The 13,932-nt window shown below is 44.3% G+C and overlaps 1 protein-coding gene across 1 annotated transcript in view; it reads right to left on the bottom strand.

The window, feature by feature from the left end:
- Positions 1 to 13,932, bottom strand: part of ADGRE1 (adhesion G protein-coupled receptor E1) — a 55,828-nt gene that overhangs the window by 36,610 nt on the left and 5,286 nt on the right. Inside the window, exons 3-5 of the mRNA XM_032171522.2 lie at positions 8,338 to 8,481; positions 2,485 to 2,625; positions 2,253 to 2,399 (exon numbers count right to left, since the gene is read on the bottom strand). Of these exons, the coding sequence (XP_032027413.1) occupies positions 2,253 to 2,399; positions 2,485 to 2,625; positions 8,338 to 8,481 (432 nt within the window). The remainder of the gene's footprint in view (positions 1 to 2,252; positions 2,400 to 2,484; positions 2,626 to 8,337; positions 8,482 to 13,932) is intronic.

The following is a 13,932-nucleotide window of genomic DNA, read 5'->3' as shown; positions in this document are numbered from 1 at the left end:
AGAAAACAACAGCAACCAAACCAAACTTCAACCTCAGCAAAATATGATGAAAATTCAAGTCTGATTTCATGTCCTTCCCTCCCTGACTTAAAATCCATCTACTACCCTAATACACCAGGGGGAAAATGAACAAACCACAACTACACACTACAACATGAAGGACGTGCTTACTACAACACACGATTTTCTAATTTGCTCTGTTTCACTCAATATTATGCCTCTTAGAGGCAATCATGCATATGACTATGGATGTATGTCTTTTATATGTGTGACTTCTCACTCAATATTATGTCCCTGCACAGCTTACACTCTAAGAGGGCTGATATTGAGTGAAACAGAGCAAATTAGAGAAGTCATACATATAAAAGACATACATCTATAGTCATATGTAGTATGATATCATTTTTACAAAGCTCCAAACACAAGCAATACTAGGCAGATATCATTTAGGGGTACATACCACGGGAAGATATTTTTTTAAGTAGGGAAATAATAAACACAAAATTCCAAGCGGCTCTCTAAGGAAGATACAAGGAGATAAAGTGGAGAAGAAACATATAGGAGAACCAGCGGCATTGAGGATATCATCTTTATTATATTTGGAAATACATCAGATATATTCATTTGCTTGTGATACTTCATTGCCTCCAATCAGTTACACATATTTTTAATGTAATAAATAATACATAATTTAACAGTTTTAAAGCTTTCATGTTTCCCTATTATTCTTGGGGGGGGAAAGGACTCTGAAATTCTTTTTTAAAAGAAAGGGTTGGCCGGGCACAGTGGCTCACACCTGTAATCCCAGCACTTTGAGAGGCCGAGGTGGGTGGATCATCAGATCAGGAGTTCAAGAATAGCTTGGCCAACATGGTGAAACCCCGTCTCTACTAAAAATACAAAAATTAGCTGGGCGTCGTGGTGGGCAACTGTAATCCTAGCTACTCGGCAGGCTGAGGCAGAAGAATCGTTTGAACCTGGGAGGTGGAGGTTGCAGTGAGCTGAGATTGCACCACTGCACTCCAGCCTGGGCGACAGAGTGAGACTCCATTAAAAAGAAAAAAAAGAAAAAAAAAAAGAAAAGACAGGGTCTCACTCTGTCACCCAGGCTTGAGTGCAGTGGCATGAGCATAGCTCACTGCAGCCTCAACCTCCTAGGCTCAAGCGATCCTCCCACCTCAGCCTCCTGAGTAGCTAGGACTACAAGCCCATGCTACTACACCTGGCTAATTTTTTATCATTATTTTTTGTAGAGACAGAGTCTTGCAATGTTGCCCAGGCTGGTCTTGAATTCCTGGCCTCAAGTGATTCTCTCACCTTGGCCTCCGAAAGTGCTGTTTATAGGTACGTCACTGCATCCAGCCCTTTCAAAATTCTTCACAAGCCACCAAGACCCTGCAGAATCTGACCTCTGTCTACTTCATCAGATATGTCTACTGCCACTTCCCCTTGTCCTCATTTGGTGTGAGCCTCAGGACCTTTGCATCTGCTATAACTCAGAACAGCATGATCTCCATTCTTCCTCTAGAGAAGTCCTTCTCCTCCTTCAGGTTTCTGCTTAAATGTTGTTTGCTTGGAACATAATCAATATCGTATTAGCCACTTCAAAGCACACTATGTTTTGGCCAGGTGTGGTGGCTCACGCCTGTAATCCCAGCACTTTGGGAGGCCGAGGCAGGCTGATCACAATGTCAGTAGATCGAGACCATCCTGGCTAACACGGTGACACCCCATCTCTACTAAAAATACAAAAAAATTAGCCGGGCATGGTGGCGGGCGCCTGTAGTCCCAGCTACTCGGGAGGCTGAGGCAAGAGAATGGTGTGAACCTGGGAGGTGGAGCTTGCAGTGAGCTGAGATCGTGCCACTGTACTCCAGCTGGGTGAAAAAAAAAAAAAGCGTACTATTTTTTTTGTTGTTTCATTCGTAGTTATAATTAAATAATTGTGTGTTGTGTGTGTTCTGGCTCCTTCCCTAGACTATAAGCTGCAAGAGGACAAGAATCATGCCTATCATATCCAGGACCAAATCTTCAGCACCTACTGCAGGGGCCTGTTTAACTAACTAATTAATTAATTAATAGGTACTCCAAAAATCATTTGTTGAAAGAGTAAATGGATGAAGAAGAAAAAGAAACAGAATATGTGGATGAGGCAACACTAAGAGGAAGATTCTGAGGTTGGGTAGAGTGAGAAATTTCCAACCAAAGCTAGAAACAGATTCCATTGCCAAGACATACAAAGAGATTATTACTTTGGCAGCTGAAGTTGCCATCTTTCTGGGAGCCTTCTGGATTGGGATGAAAGCCTGCAATGCAGCCACAGTTGTAGGAGCCCAGGGCATTGGTGCAGATAGAATTAGGACCACATGTTGATGGATCTTGGCGGCACTCATCAATATCTGCAAAGAACTGGAGAATATCAAGAAACCCAGAAGAGCAAAGAGAAATGTCTTTTCTGGATTGTCCATCAAACTCTCTGCTCACCTCTACATTCCACTTCTTGGTCTGTGAAATTCAACTGTCCATTGCTTGGTGCAAAGCCAGGGTGGCAGGTGCAAAAGTAGCTCCCAGGAGTGTTGGTGCATGTTGAATTGATGGGGCACATTTCAGTGCATTCATCAATATCTGTGGGGTACAGAATGGGTGTGGAGCCAAGTTGGCCAATGAGCCAACAAAATCACGCTTCCGTTTGCAAAATATGGAGTCAGGTTTCACTAGAAAATGGCGTTCCAGCCAGGGACTACATTTCCCAGAACCCTCTGCATCTAGGTGAGGTCATGTGACTACTTTTCACTCATGGACTATGAGAGCCATGATATGTGTCACTTCAGGGCCAAGGTGGTCAAGAAGTGGGTGTAACTTCTCTCCTCCCTCTTTCATCTCAACTGGCTAAAACTAGGAACTCCAAGGCTCTAAGGAATGCAAGAACCAAAAGATGGAGAGAGATTGAACTCCTTTATCACCATATGGAGAAAAGCTGCCCACTGGCCGGGTATATCCGTACTGAATTATTATGAGAGTGATACATTTCTATTATATTAAGCTAGTAATGAGGCAGGAAACAGGACTCAACTCCAGAGGAGGGACTCGGACACTGGACAAAATTGAGGACTAGCTAAAACAAGGACAGAGTGGAAGCAGCTTTTCCATAAGACATGCCCACCAGTGTGCTAGGTCAGTTTACCATTGCCATGGCAACACTGGGGAGTTACTGCCCCTTTCTATGGCAATGACTCGATGACCCAAAAGTTACTACCCCTTCCCTAGAAATTTTTGCATAAACAACCTGTTAATCTGCATATTATTAAAAGTAGGTATAAGTATGACTGCAAAACTGCCCTGAGCTGCTGCTCTCTGCCTATGAGGTAGCCCTGCTCTGCGGGAGCTGTAACACTTACAGAACTGTAACACTGCCTCTTCAATAAAGCTGTTTTCTTCTACCTCTGGCTTGCCCTTGAATTCTTTCCTGGGCAAAGCCAAGAACCCTTGTGAGCTAAACCCCATTTTGGGGCTCGCCTGTCCCAAATCAAAAATTAGCCAGGCATGGTGGCACACGCCTGTAATCCCAGCCAATCAGAAGGCTGAGGCAGAAGAATTGCTTGAACCTGGGAGGCAGAGGTGGCAGTAAGCTGAGATCATGCCACTGCACTCCAGCCTGGGCGCCAGAGCGAGACTCTGTCTCAAAAACCAAAAACAGGCAGGGTGCAGTGGCTCACGCCTGTAATCCAAACACTTTGAGAGGCCGAAGCAGGCAGATTACCTGGGGTCAGGAGTTTGAGACCAGCCTGGCCAACATGGTGAAACCTTGTCTCTACTAAAAATACAAAAATTAGCTGTGCGTGGTGCCACATGCCTATAATCCCATCTACTTGGGAAGCTGAGGCAGGAGAATTGCTTGAACCCAGGAGGGGGAGGTTGCAGTGAGCTGAGATTGTACCACTGCACTCCAGCCTGGGCAACAGACCAAGACTCCATCTCAAAAAAAAAAAAAAAAAAAAGCCCAAAAAAACAAAAAACAAACGAACGAAAAAAAAAGAGGCACACAGTGGAGGAGTTGAGAACATGGACATTCTGGGTTCATAGCCTGGCTCTGTCACTTACAGGCTGTTTGTTCATGGGTGCTATGGACTGAATGGTGCCCCTCCTCCAAATTCCTATATGGAAGCCCTAAGGCCCAGTGGGATGTTATTTGGAGATGCTATTTACTGCTCTATCCCCAGTGCCTAGAATAGTGCTGCGTATACTGTAAGTGCTCAAGAGGTATTTCTTTAATGAGTGAATGAATGAGTGAATGAATGATTATTGGCTGCAGATTTGCCGATGAAAGTCTCAAACTCAACCAAGACCCACCCTAATCCCCTCACTGCTGTCTTTGCAAACAGACTTGGACCTGACTTCTCAGAAGACACCCTCACCTACCTTCACATGATGCTTTGAGGCCCTGGAAACTCAAGTGGCCACTGCTGGATTCAAATCCTGGGTTGCAGAAACAAGAGTAGTTTCCAACAGTGTTATTACAAGTTGCGTGCTCTGGGCAAGCTCTTGGATCTGCACATTCATCCACATCTGACGAGTGGAAGAGAAAACCCAGGTCAAGGTAAATGAGAAAGCAAGGAGGAGAGACTACAAATAGGAGATGCACTCTGAGTGTTGATTTTCAGCAGACAGGGCTGATGCTCCCCAATATCCATGTCCCCCCTTCTTCCCAGGCACACAGTGGGACATATTTCCCCACCCCTTCTTTCAGTAGGCATGGCCATGAGAGCAAATTCTAGCCAATAGCATGTAAGCAGAAGGGTGGCAAATAGTTTCAAAACATAATTATCAGAGATTGCAAAAGTAGCCATAGTCCTTTACTTCTCTCTGTATTTACACCCTAAGATGTAGATTGCAAGAGATGTGACTTTACCATACCTTGCACTAAGAGGTGGAGTCTGTTTCTCTACCCCTTAAATACAGCTGGCCTTATGACTTGCACTGACCAATAGAAGACAGTGAAGTAATGAGGTGCTAATTCCAAACCTGAGCCTCAAGAGACCTGTTGGTTTCTGTTCATTCTCTTGGGCCTCTGACCTCTGCCATATGAACAAGCCCCTGACTAGTCTAATGAAGAACAAAAGACCAAGTGGGAGAGAAATGAATCATCCTAGATGAGCCCCAGACATGTGAGACCTGTTCCCTCCTCCTTGTAATAATATAACAATCCAGTTGAGGACTGCTTTCCCAGCTTCTCTTGCAGCTAGGTGTGGCTACATGGTGAAAATCTGGCTAAGGAGAATAAGAAGTGATGTGTGCACCCTCTGGTCATGCCTTGAAAAGAAAGAGCATACTCTACACTTCTTCTCCCTTTTCACCTGGGCTGGAAGATGGACAGAGTGAGGTGATCCATTCCCAACCATGGGGATGAGGTTCACACCTAAGGTGGGAGAGGCAACAAGACAAAAGCCCAGGCAAGATCAGCCGACTGCAGACACAAGAACAAGACCAGCTGAGACCAAAAGATCTGGCTAGAATAGACCACTTAAAATGTCAACTCATGGAATCAAGAGCTAAATATATGGTGGTTGTTTTTAGACACTAATTTTTAAGATAATTTGTTACCCAGTGATAGCTCACCACTACAAATGGAGTAGCAAAGGCAGAGATGATTTCAAACATCTCTTAAACTAAGCCAGGGGGATATAATGAGGGCTTGATCACTCCTTGCCTTTCTCAATGGAGTCACCATCCCATAAATGAATGTGGAGAATAACAATGCACTAGACACAGGAAGATGGAGCCCTTGTCTCTTGGTGAGGACATTCTGGCTGCAGTGTAGAGGATGGATTGGAGAGAATAAGACTGAAAAAGGCGAGACTAGAGAGGAGGCTGCTGCAGTGATGATCAAGCCTGAACCAAGGATGGAAAAGAGTGGAGGAATTCAACACATATTTATTTATATATTTATTTTTGAGACAAGGTCTTGCTCCGTTATCCAGGCTGGAATGCAGTGATGCAAGCACAGTGCACTACAGCCTCAATCTCCTGGTTTCAAGTGATCCTCCCACCTCAGCCTCCTGAGTAGCTGGGACCACAGGCACATGCCACCACACCTGGCTAATTTTCTAATTTCTTTTTTTGTAGAGACAGGGTCTCACTATGTTGCCCAGGCTGGTCTCAAACTCTTGGTCTTAAGTGATTCTCCCATCTCAGCCTCCCTAAGTGCTGGTATTACAGGTGTGAGCCACCACACCCAGTCTCAAAACATATTTAGGTAGATTCCCCAAGGTGTGATGACTGCTTTAATGTGGAGAGAGAGAAAAGATTAAAGATAACTTTCTTTTTTTTTTTTTTTTTTTTTTTTGAGACGGAGTCTCACTCTGTCACCCAGGCTGGAGTGCAGTGGTGTGATCTCGGCTCACTGCAAGCTCTGCCTCCTGGGTTCACACCATTCTCCTGCCTCAGCTTCCCGAGTAGCTGGGATTACAGGCACGCGCCACCATGCCCAGCTATATTTTTTTTGTATTTTTAGTAGAGATGGGGTTTCACCATGTTAGCCAGGATGGTCTCCATCTCTTGACCTCATGATCTGCCCACCTCAGCCTCCCAAAGTGCTGAGATTACAGGTGGGAGCCACTGCGCCCGGCTGATTAAAGATAACTTTCAAGTGTTTATTCAAATACCTTTTAGGGGAACGTTCTGAAGTTTAGACTTTAGAATCTCCCCAGAATAGGTTTTGTGTGTTTTGTTCTTCTTGTGGTTGTTGGGTTTTTTTGTTTGTTTGTTTGAACAAGAGTCTTGCTCTGTTGCCCAGGCTAGAGTGCAATGGCACAATCTCAGCTCACTGCAACCTCTGCCTCCCAGGTTCAAGCAATTCTCCTGCCTCAGCCTCCCGAGTAGCTGGGATTACAGGTGCCTGCCACCATGCCCGGCTAATTTTTTGTATTTTTAGTAGAGACAAGGTTTCACCATGTTTGCCAAGCTAGTCTTGAACTCCTGACCTCAAGTGATCCATCCGCCTTGACCTTCCAAAGTGCTGGTATTACAAGTGTGAGCCACTGCGCCCAGCCCAGAATAAGGTTTTTCCACCTCAGCACTATTGGCATTTAGGGTCAGATTATTGTTGGTTGTGGGGGCCTTTCTATACATTATAGGATGTTTAGCAGCATCTCTGCTCTCTTCCCATTAGATGCCATACACAGCACCTCTCCCCACCATCAGTTGGGACCATCAAAAATATCTCCAGATGTTGCCAATGACCCCTGGGGGAAATACCGGTCTGAAGACAAGTGCACCCCATTATATTCTGATACCATTGTTTGACTTATAGTAGGTCCTTAACAGGACTTCAAATCACAGCTCTTCCACTTAATATTTGCATATAGTTCACAGATCCTATAAAGCAATTACACAATTGAGATCACAAAGCAAGTAGCTAGCAACACTGTGACAGGAACAAAACCCTCAAATATCAATATTAACCTTGAACAGAAATGACCTAATGCTCCACTTAAAAGATATAAATTGTTAAACCAGATAAAAATTTTTGTAAAAAAGACCAAACCGTGTGCTGCCTACAAGAGGCCTACCTAACATGTAAAGACACCCACAGGCCCAAAGTAAAGGGATAGAAAAAGATATAAGTAATTATATATTTTTACCTCTCTGAGCCCCAATTTTCTCATCCCTATATGAGAAAATCCCTTTCTCATATGGTCTTCCAGTGAGATGACCCTTAATTAATTAAGTAGGTAAATAATAAAGAGACGGTCATGTATACCTTCACAGGTGGAGTTTCTAGAGATGAATCCAACTTGACAGCTACAATTGTAGCTTCCCATGGAGTTGACACAGTCAGAATGCTCAGGGCAGACCCTGCCGGTGAGGCACTCATTGATATCTGAGAAGCAGTGGAAGAGGGTGAGCAGATAAGAAATTGAGTGCCTCAGTTCAGAAATACATGAACTCACCCCACTGATAGATATCCACCCAAGACCCATCCCTGGGAGCCTGAGAGCATTACCAGTACAGAAGAAATTGCCCGGCTTTCCTGGGACCCAGTAGGAAGGAAGGAAGGAAGGAAGGAAGGAAGGAAGGAAGGAAGGAAGGAAGGAAGGAAGAAAATCATGTTTGCTAGCAATACTAGCTAGCAATGCTGTGACAGGAACAAAACCCCCACATATCCATATTAACCTTGAACAGAAATGGCCTAATGCTCCGCTTAAAACATATAGATTGTTAAACCAGATTTAAGAAAAAGTGGTGGGGCGGGGGGGGAGTACCTACATTCAATACCCAGCCAGCTTTGACTTGATTTTCCTACCAAATGCTGGAGGGTTTGAGGGTACATGAACTCACCTTTGCATTGCACTCCTGGACCCTTGAAGTGATTTTGTCCATTGCTGGACAGGAAGCCTTGTTTGCAAGTGCAATAGTAACTGTCCGCTGTGTTGCTGCAAGTGGCATAAGCTGGGCACATGGTACTGTCTCTACAGTTATTACCTAGGCAGTGTATAAAGAAAAGTTTAGACAAGATTAGAGCATTAGAGTGAGGCTGCAAGGGAACCCAGCATACAAGGATGGAGGTGACTGTTATGGGTTGGATTGTGTTCCTCCCAAAAGATACGTTAAAGTCCTAAACCCTGGTACCTGTGAATTTCATCTTATTTGGAAACTGGGTCTTTGTAGATGTAATTAAGATATAAGTTAAGATGAAGTAGTGCTGGAGTAGGGTGGGCCACAGGTGTCCTTATAAGAAAAGAAGAGACACACAGACATGCACTGGGACATGCCATGCAACAGTGGAAACCAGGATCAGAGTGATATGTCTAGAAGCCGAGGAACACCAAGGATTGCCAGCAATAACAAAAGCCTTAAAAAATGGCATGGAACAGATTCTGCCCTATAGCCTTTGGAGAAAGACCTGCCCTGCCAATACCTTGAATTCACACTTCTGGACTCCAGAACTTCAAGAGAATAAATTTCCGTCATTTTAAGCAGCCCTAGGAAACTGATACAGCAACCAATCATATGTAATCATGTACCTCAAAGATCCTAGACCCTTGCTACTCAGAGTAGGGTCTGTGGGTCAGCCACATAAGCATCGCCTGGGAGTTAGATGGAAATGCAAAATCCATTGAATCAGAATCTGCATTTGAACATGATCCCAGGTGATGCATGTGCACAGGGAAGTTTGAGAAGCACTCATCTGGATCCTTGCTAACCGAAGTGTCCACAGACCAGTATCACCTGGCTCCCCTTGGATTCCAAGAACATCTTGGAAAATCAGGTACTAATTCAGCAGGTCTGGGGAAGGGGGCCAGGGATTTTGCATTTCTAACAAGTGCCCGGAGGATGCCAATTCTGTTGCTCCATGGATCACACCATGAACATCCAAGCACTGGACAGAAAAGTGTGAGAGTGAAAAGTGCAAATTTTGGGACAAGGCAGACCTGAGTTCAAGTTCCAGCAGCAAACCTCAAAGCCAAGAATGGTAGCTGTTCCCCCAAACCCATTCCACCCTCTTCCTTATAATAATAGAGCCATCCAGTTTAGGACTGCATTCCCAGCTTCTCTTGCAGCTAGCTGTGGCCACCTGGTGAAAATCTGGCCAAGGAGAATGAATAGAAGTGATGTGTGTACTGTCTGGTCATGCCCTTGAAAAGAAAGAGCATACTCTACACTTTTTCTCCCTTTTCACCCGGGCTGGAAGATGGACAGACTGGGGTGATCCATTCCCAACCATGGGGATGAGGCTCATGCCTAAGGTTGGAGAGGCAACAAGGCAAAAGGCCCCTGGGAGATGGAATGACCTCCTAGGCAAGGTTGTTCCACGACCCTGTTCCATCTTCAAGTTGGAGATTTATGAGACGGATAAAAATAAACATCTGTGTTGTTTCATTCATAGTTATTTTGTTTCTATGGAAACAATCAACACTCTATCCTAGCCAATCCAGTCTTGGGACAAGTGATTTCACGTCTCTGTACCTCAGTTTGCCTGTTTAGCCACCACATTTAGTAAGCCTCCAAGCCCTGTTGATCCCCCCTCCCAAATATAATTTGACAATTACCCATTTAACCCCACCACCTTGGTTATGCCTGATCCAGATCTTCCTCTGAATTTAACATTTCTATATACCCTATGTCCTTCACAATCTTCTACTCCACACCATGGTCATCTCTGAATGCACATTTGATCTTCCACCTCCACCCCTTGCCTATAGTGCTCTTTGTTCTCCTTAGAAATAAAACTCAAATTACTCAACATGAACTGCAAAGCCCCCAGTGACCAGACCCAACCACATCGTTCAGCCTCATCATGTCAGTTTCTCTTTGCACTCCATTTCTAGCCTTCCTACCACAAGGCCTTTGCACATGCTGTTCCCTCTGCCTCTGCTTTGCCTGGCCAGCTTCCACTCATTTTTCAGATCTTGCTTTAACATCACTTCCTCCAGGAAGCCTTCCCTGACTCCTCCATAGCTCCCTGAGCTCTTCTTTTATGGAATTCATCAAAACCGTGACTGCTTGATTGTTTCAGTGATTTGCTCCTTCATGGCCACCTTCACCACCACACTGTGAGCTTCAAAAGGACAAGATCACAGGTGGGAGCTGGCTCCCAGGTGCTAGGAAACAGGCTCACTTGATGCTGTCATTCTTGTGGCAGGCAGAATAACAGACCCTTCCAAGAGGACCACGTCCTAATCCCTGAAGCCTGTGAATATGTTATGCTGCATGGCAAAGGAGGAATTAAGGTTGCAGATGGAATTAAGGTTGCTAATCAAGCTGATCTCAAGATGGGGAGATTATCTTGGATCATCCAGGGCAACGAATGTAACCACAAGAGTCTTTATAAGTGAAAGCTGAAGCGAAGAAAGGCATTGTCAGAGTGATGTGATGTAAGAAAGAGCTGACCAGCCATCGCTGGCTTTGAAGATGGGGGAAGGGGACATGAGCCAAGAAACATGGTTGACCCTAGATACAGGAAAAGGTAAGAAAATAGTTCTCCCGTATAGCATCCAGAAGGAACACAGCCCTGCCAATGCCTTTATTTTAGCCCAGTGGGACCCATTTCAGACTTCTGACCTCCAGAATGATAGGTAAGTTTTTTTTTTTGTTTTAAGCCACCAAGTTTGTGGCAATTTGTTACAGCAGCCACAGGCAATGAACACCATTCCCAATACCCATATGTGAAAATAAAACATGACTCAGAGAGGTTGAGTGACTTACCCAAAGACACACAGCTGGAGAGCAGCAGAGCCAGACCTTTCAAAATCCAAAGTACATGCAAGAGATGGAATCAACCTAAGTGTCTATCAGTGGATGAATGGGTGAGGAAGATGTCATATACATACTCAATGGAATATCATTCAGCCATAAGAAATAATGAAATAGGGCGGGCGTGATGGCTCACGCCTGTAATCCCAGCACATTGGGAGGCTGAGGCGGGCAGATCACCTGAGATGGGGAGTTCAAGACCAGCCTGACCAACATGAAGAAGGCCCCGTCTCTACTAAAAACACAAAAAAATTAGCCAGGCGTGGTGGTGCATGCCTGTAATCCCAACTACTCGGGAGGCTGAGGCAGGAGAATCACTTGAACTGGGGAGGCGGAGGTTGCGGTGATCCAAGATTGCGCCATTGCACTCCAGCCTGGGCAACAAGAGCAAAACTCCATCTCAAAAAAATAAAAATAAAAAAAGAAAGAAAGAAAAGAAAGAATGAAATCCCATCATTTGCAGAAACACGGATAGAACTGGAGGACTGGAGGACATTATGTTAAGTGAAATAAACCAGGCACAGAAAGACAAATATTGCATGTTCTCGTTCCTATGTGGGAGCTAAAAATCATCATCATCGTTATCTAATGGAGGTAGAGAGTAGAATGATAATTACCAGAGGCTGGAAAGGATAGTGGGGAAGGGGGATAAAGAGGGATTGACTAGTTGGTACAAAGACCACAGTTAGATGGAAGGAATAAGATCTAGCACTCAGTAGCACAATAGGGCAACTACCTATGAGTCAGGACATGTGACATTTGTCTTTCTGTGCCTGGTTTGTTTCACTTAATGACCTCCAGTTTCATCCATATTGCTGCAAATTGTGGAATGTCATTCTTTTTATGGTCGAATAGCAATCCGTTGTGTATGCAGACCACATTGTGTTCATCCATTCATCTGTTGATGGACACTGAGGTGGATTCCATATCTTGACTATTGTGAATAGTGGAGTTGGGTTTTGTGTCAAAGCAAGATGGGAGTCATGAGAGGATTTCGAGCAGAGTAGGGACACAACGTAAGGTTTTAACATGAGCCTTCTGGCCACTGGTTGGAAGACGAACTATAGAAGATCAGAAATAAACTGACCAAGGAGGGGGTGACTGCACTTGTCCAGGTGAAAGATGTCAGTGGATACAACCCAGAGGGCAGCAATGGAGGGAATGCAATTCAGGATTTTTTTAAAGCAACACTAACAAAATTTGCCAATGGATTGGATGTGAGGAGTGAAAAGACAGGAACCAACGATAATGCCAACAACAATTGGGAGTATGGAAAAACTAAAAAGTATTGTAAAAACAGAAGGAATGGATTATCGTGATTGTGACATTATTCACCCTGTTTTTGTTGCACACTTGGTTTTGAGATCTAAGTTCTTTGCTCCTATAATGTGCCTTGTTTATTTCCCTTCCCTGCATGAGGCCTCAGATGGTATCTCTCTTCTCACTTCCAGTTTCCTCTTTCATCTGCAGAGGCAACATTTCTCTATGCAGACTTCCGGCATTTTATCACTTGTGGTCTCTTAATGCTGTAAGTTTCCCATCATCCTCTTCCACTAGCCCTCTCCCTCACAACTGAAGCCCACCAAGGCCAGAGTAACAACCCAGTCTTGTGGGACTAGGTATCTGTCCACCTCCCCATCTCATCTCCTGCCCTGTGTCATCAGTCGCACTCACCTTCGCTGGGTCCTCCAAATTCTTTCCAACCTCAGGACCTTTGCACCCACTGTTCTGGCCACCAGGCACGCCCTATCCCACCCTGCCCTTTGCCTGGGTAACATCAATTCATCCATCCTTTAAGTCCACTGGAACATCACTTCCTTGAGAAGATTTTCCCAACCATCTCAATAAAGCCCTTTTTAAAAAGTCCTACAAAGGGGCCAGGCACAGTGGCTCATGCCTGTAATCCCAGCACTTTGGAAGGCTGGGGTGGGCGGATCACCTAAGGAGTTCAAGACCAGCCTGGCCAACATGGTGAAACCCCATCTCTACTAAAAATACAAAAAGTAGCCAGGCATGGTGGTGGGTGCCTGTAATCCCAGCTACTCAGGAGGCTGAGGCAAGAGAATCACTTGAACCCAGGAAGCGGAGGTTGCAGTGAGCCAAGATTGCCCCACTGAGCTCCAGCCTGGGCAACAAGAGTGAGACTCCATCTCAAAAAAAGAAAAAAAAAATTCTACAAAGCACAGCTCATGTCTTAAAAAAAAATACAACATAAATAATTTTCAAAAGAAAATAAGTTGGGATTGTATTTGTCTGTTCTTATGCTGCTAATAAAGACCTACCCAAGACTGGGTAATTTATAAAGGAAAGGGGTTTAATTGATTAACAGTTCAGCTTGGCTGGGGAGGCCTCACAATCATGGTGGAAGGTGAAGGAAGAGCAAAGGCATGTCTTACATGGCCGCAGGCAAGAGCGTGTGTGGGGGAACTACCCTTTATAAAACCATCAGATCTTATGAGACTTATTCACAAGGCACCATCACGAGAACAGCATGGGAAAACCTGCCCCCATGATTCAATTACCTCCCACTGGTATATGTTATATATAATATATAAAAATATAGTAATATATTATATATAATATAAAAATATAGTAATATATTATATATAATATAAAAATATAGTAATATATTATATATAATATAAAAATATAGTAATATATTATATATAATATAAAAAT

Source organism: Hylobates moloch, unplaced genomic scaffold (genome assembly GCF_009828535.3).
Source record: "Hylobates moloch isolate HMO894 unplaced genomic scaffold, HMol_V3 SCAFFOLD_12, whole genome shotgun sequence".
In the NCBI taxonomy this organism is placed as follows: Eukaryota; Metazoa; Chordata; class Mammalia; order Primates; family Hylobatidae; genus Hylobates; species Hylobates moloch.
The sequence above is the reverse complement of the archived record's forward strand: the minus strand, read 5'-3'. Positions and strand labels throughout refer to the sequence as shown.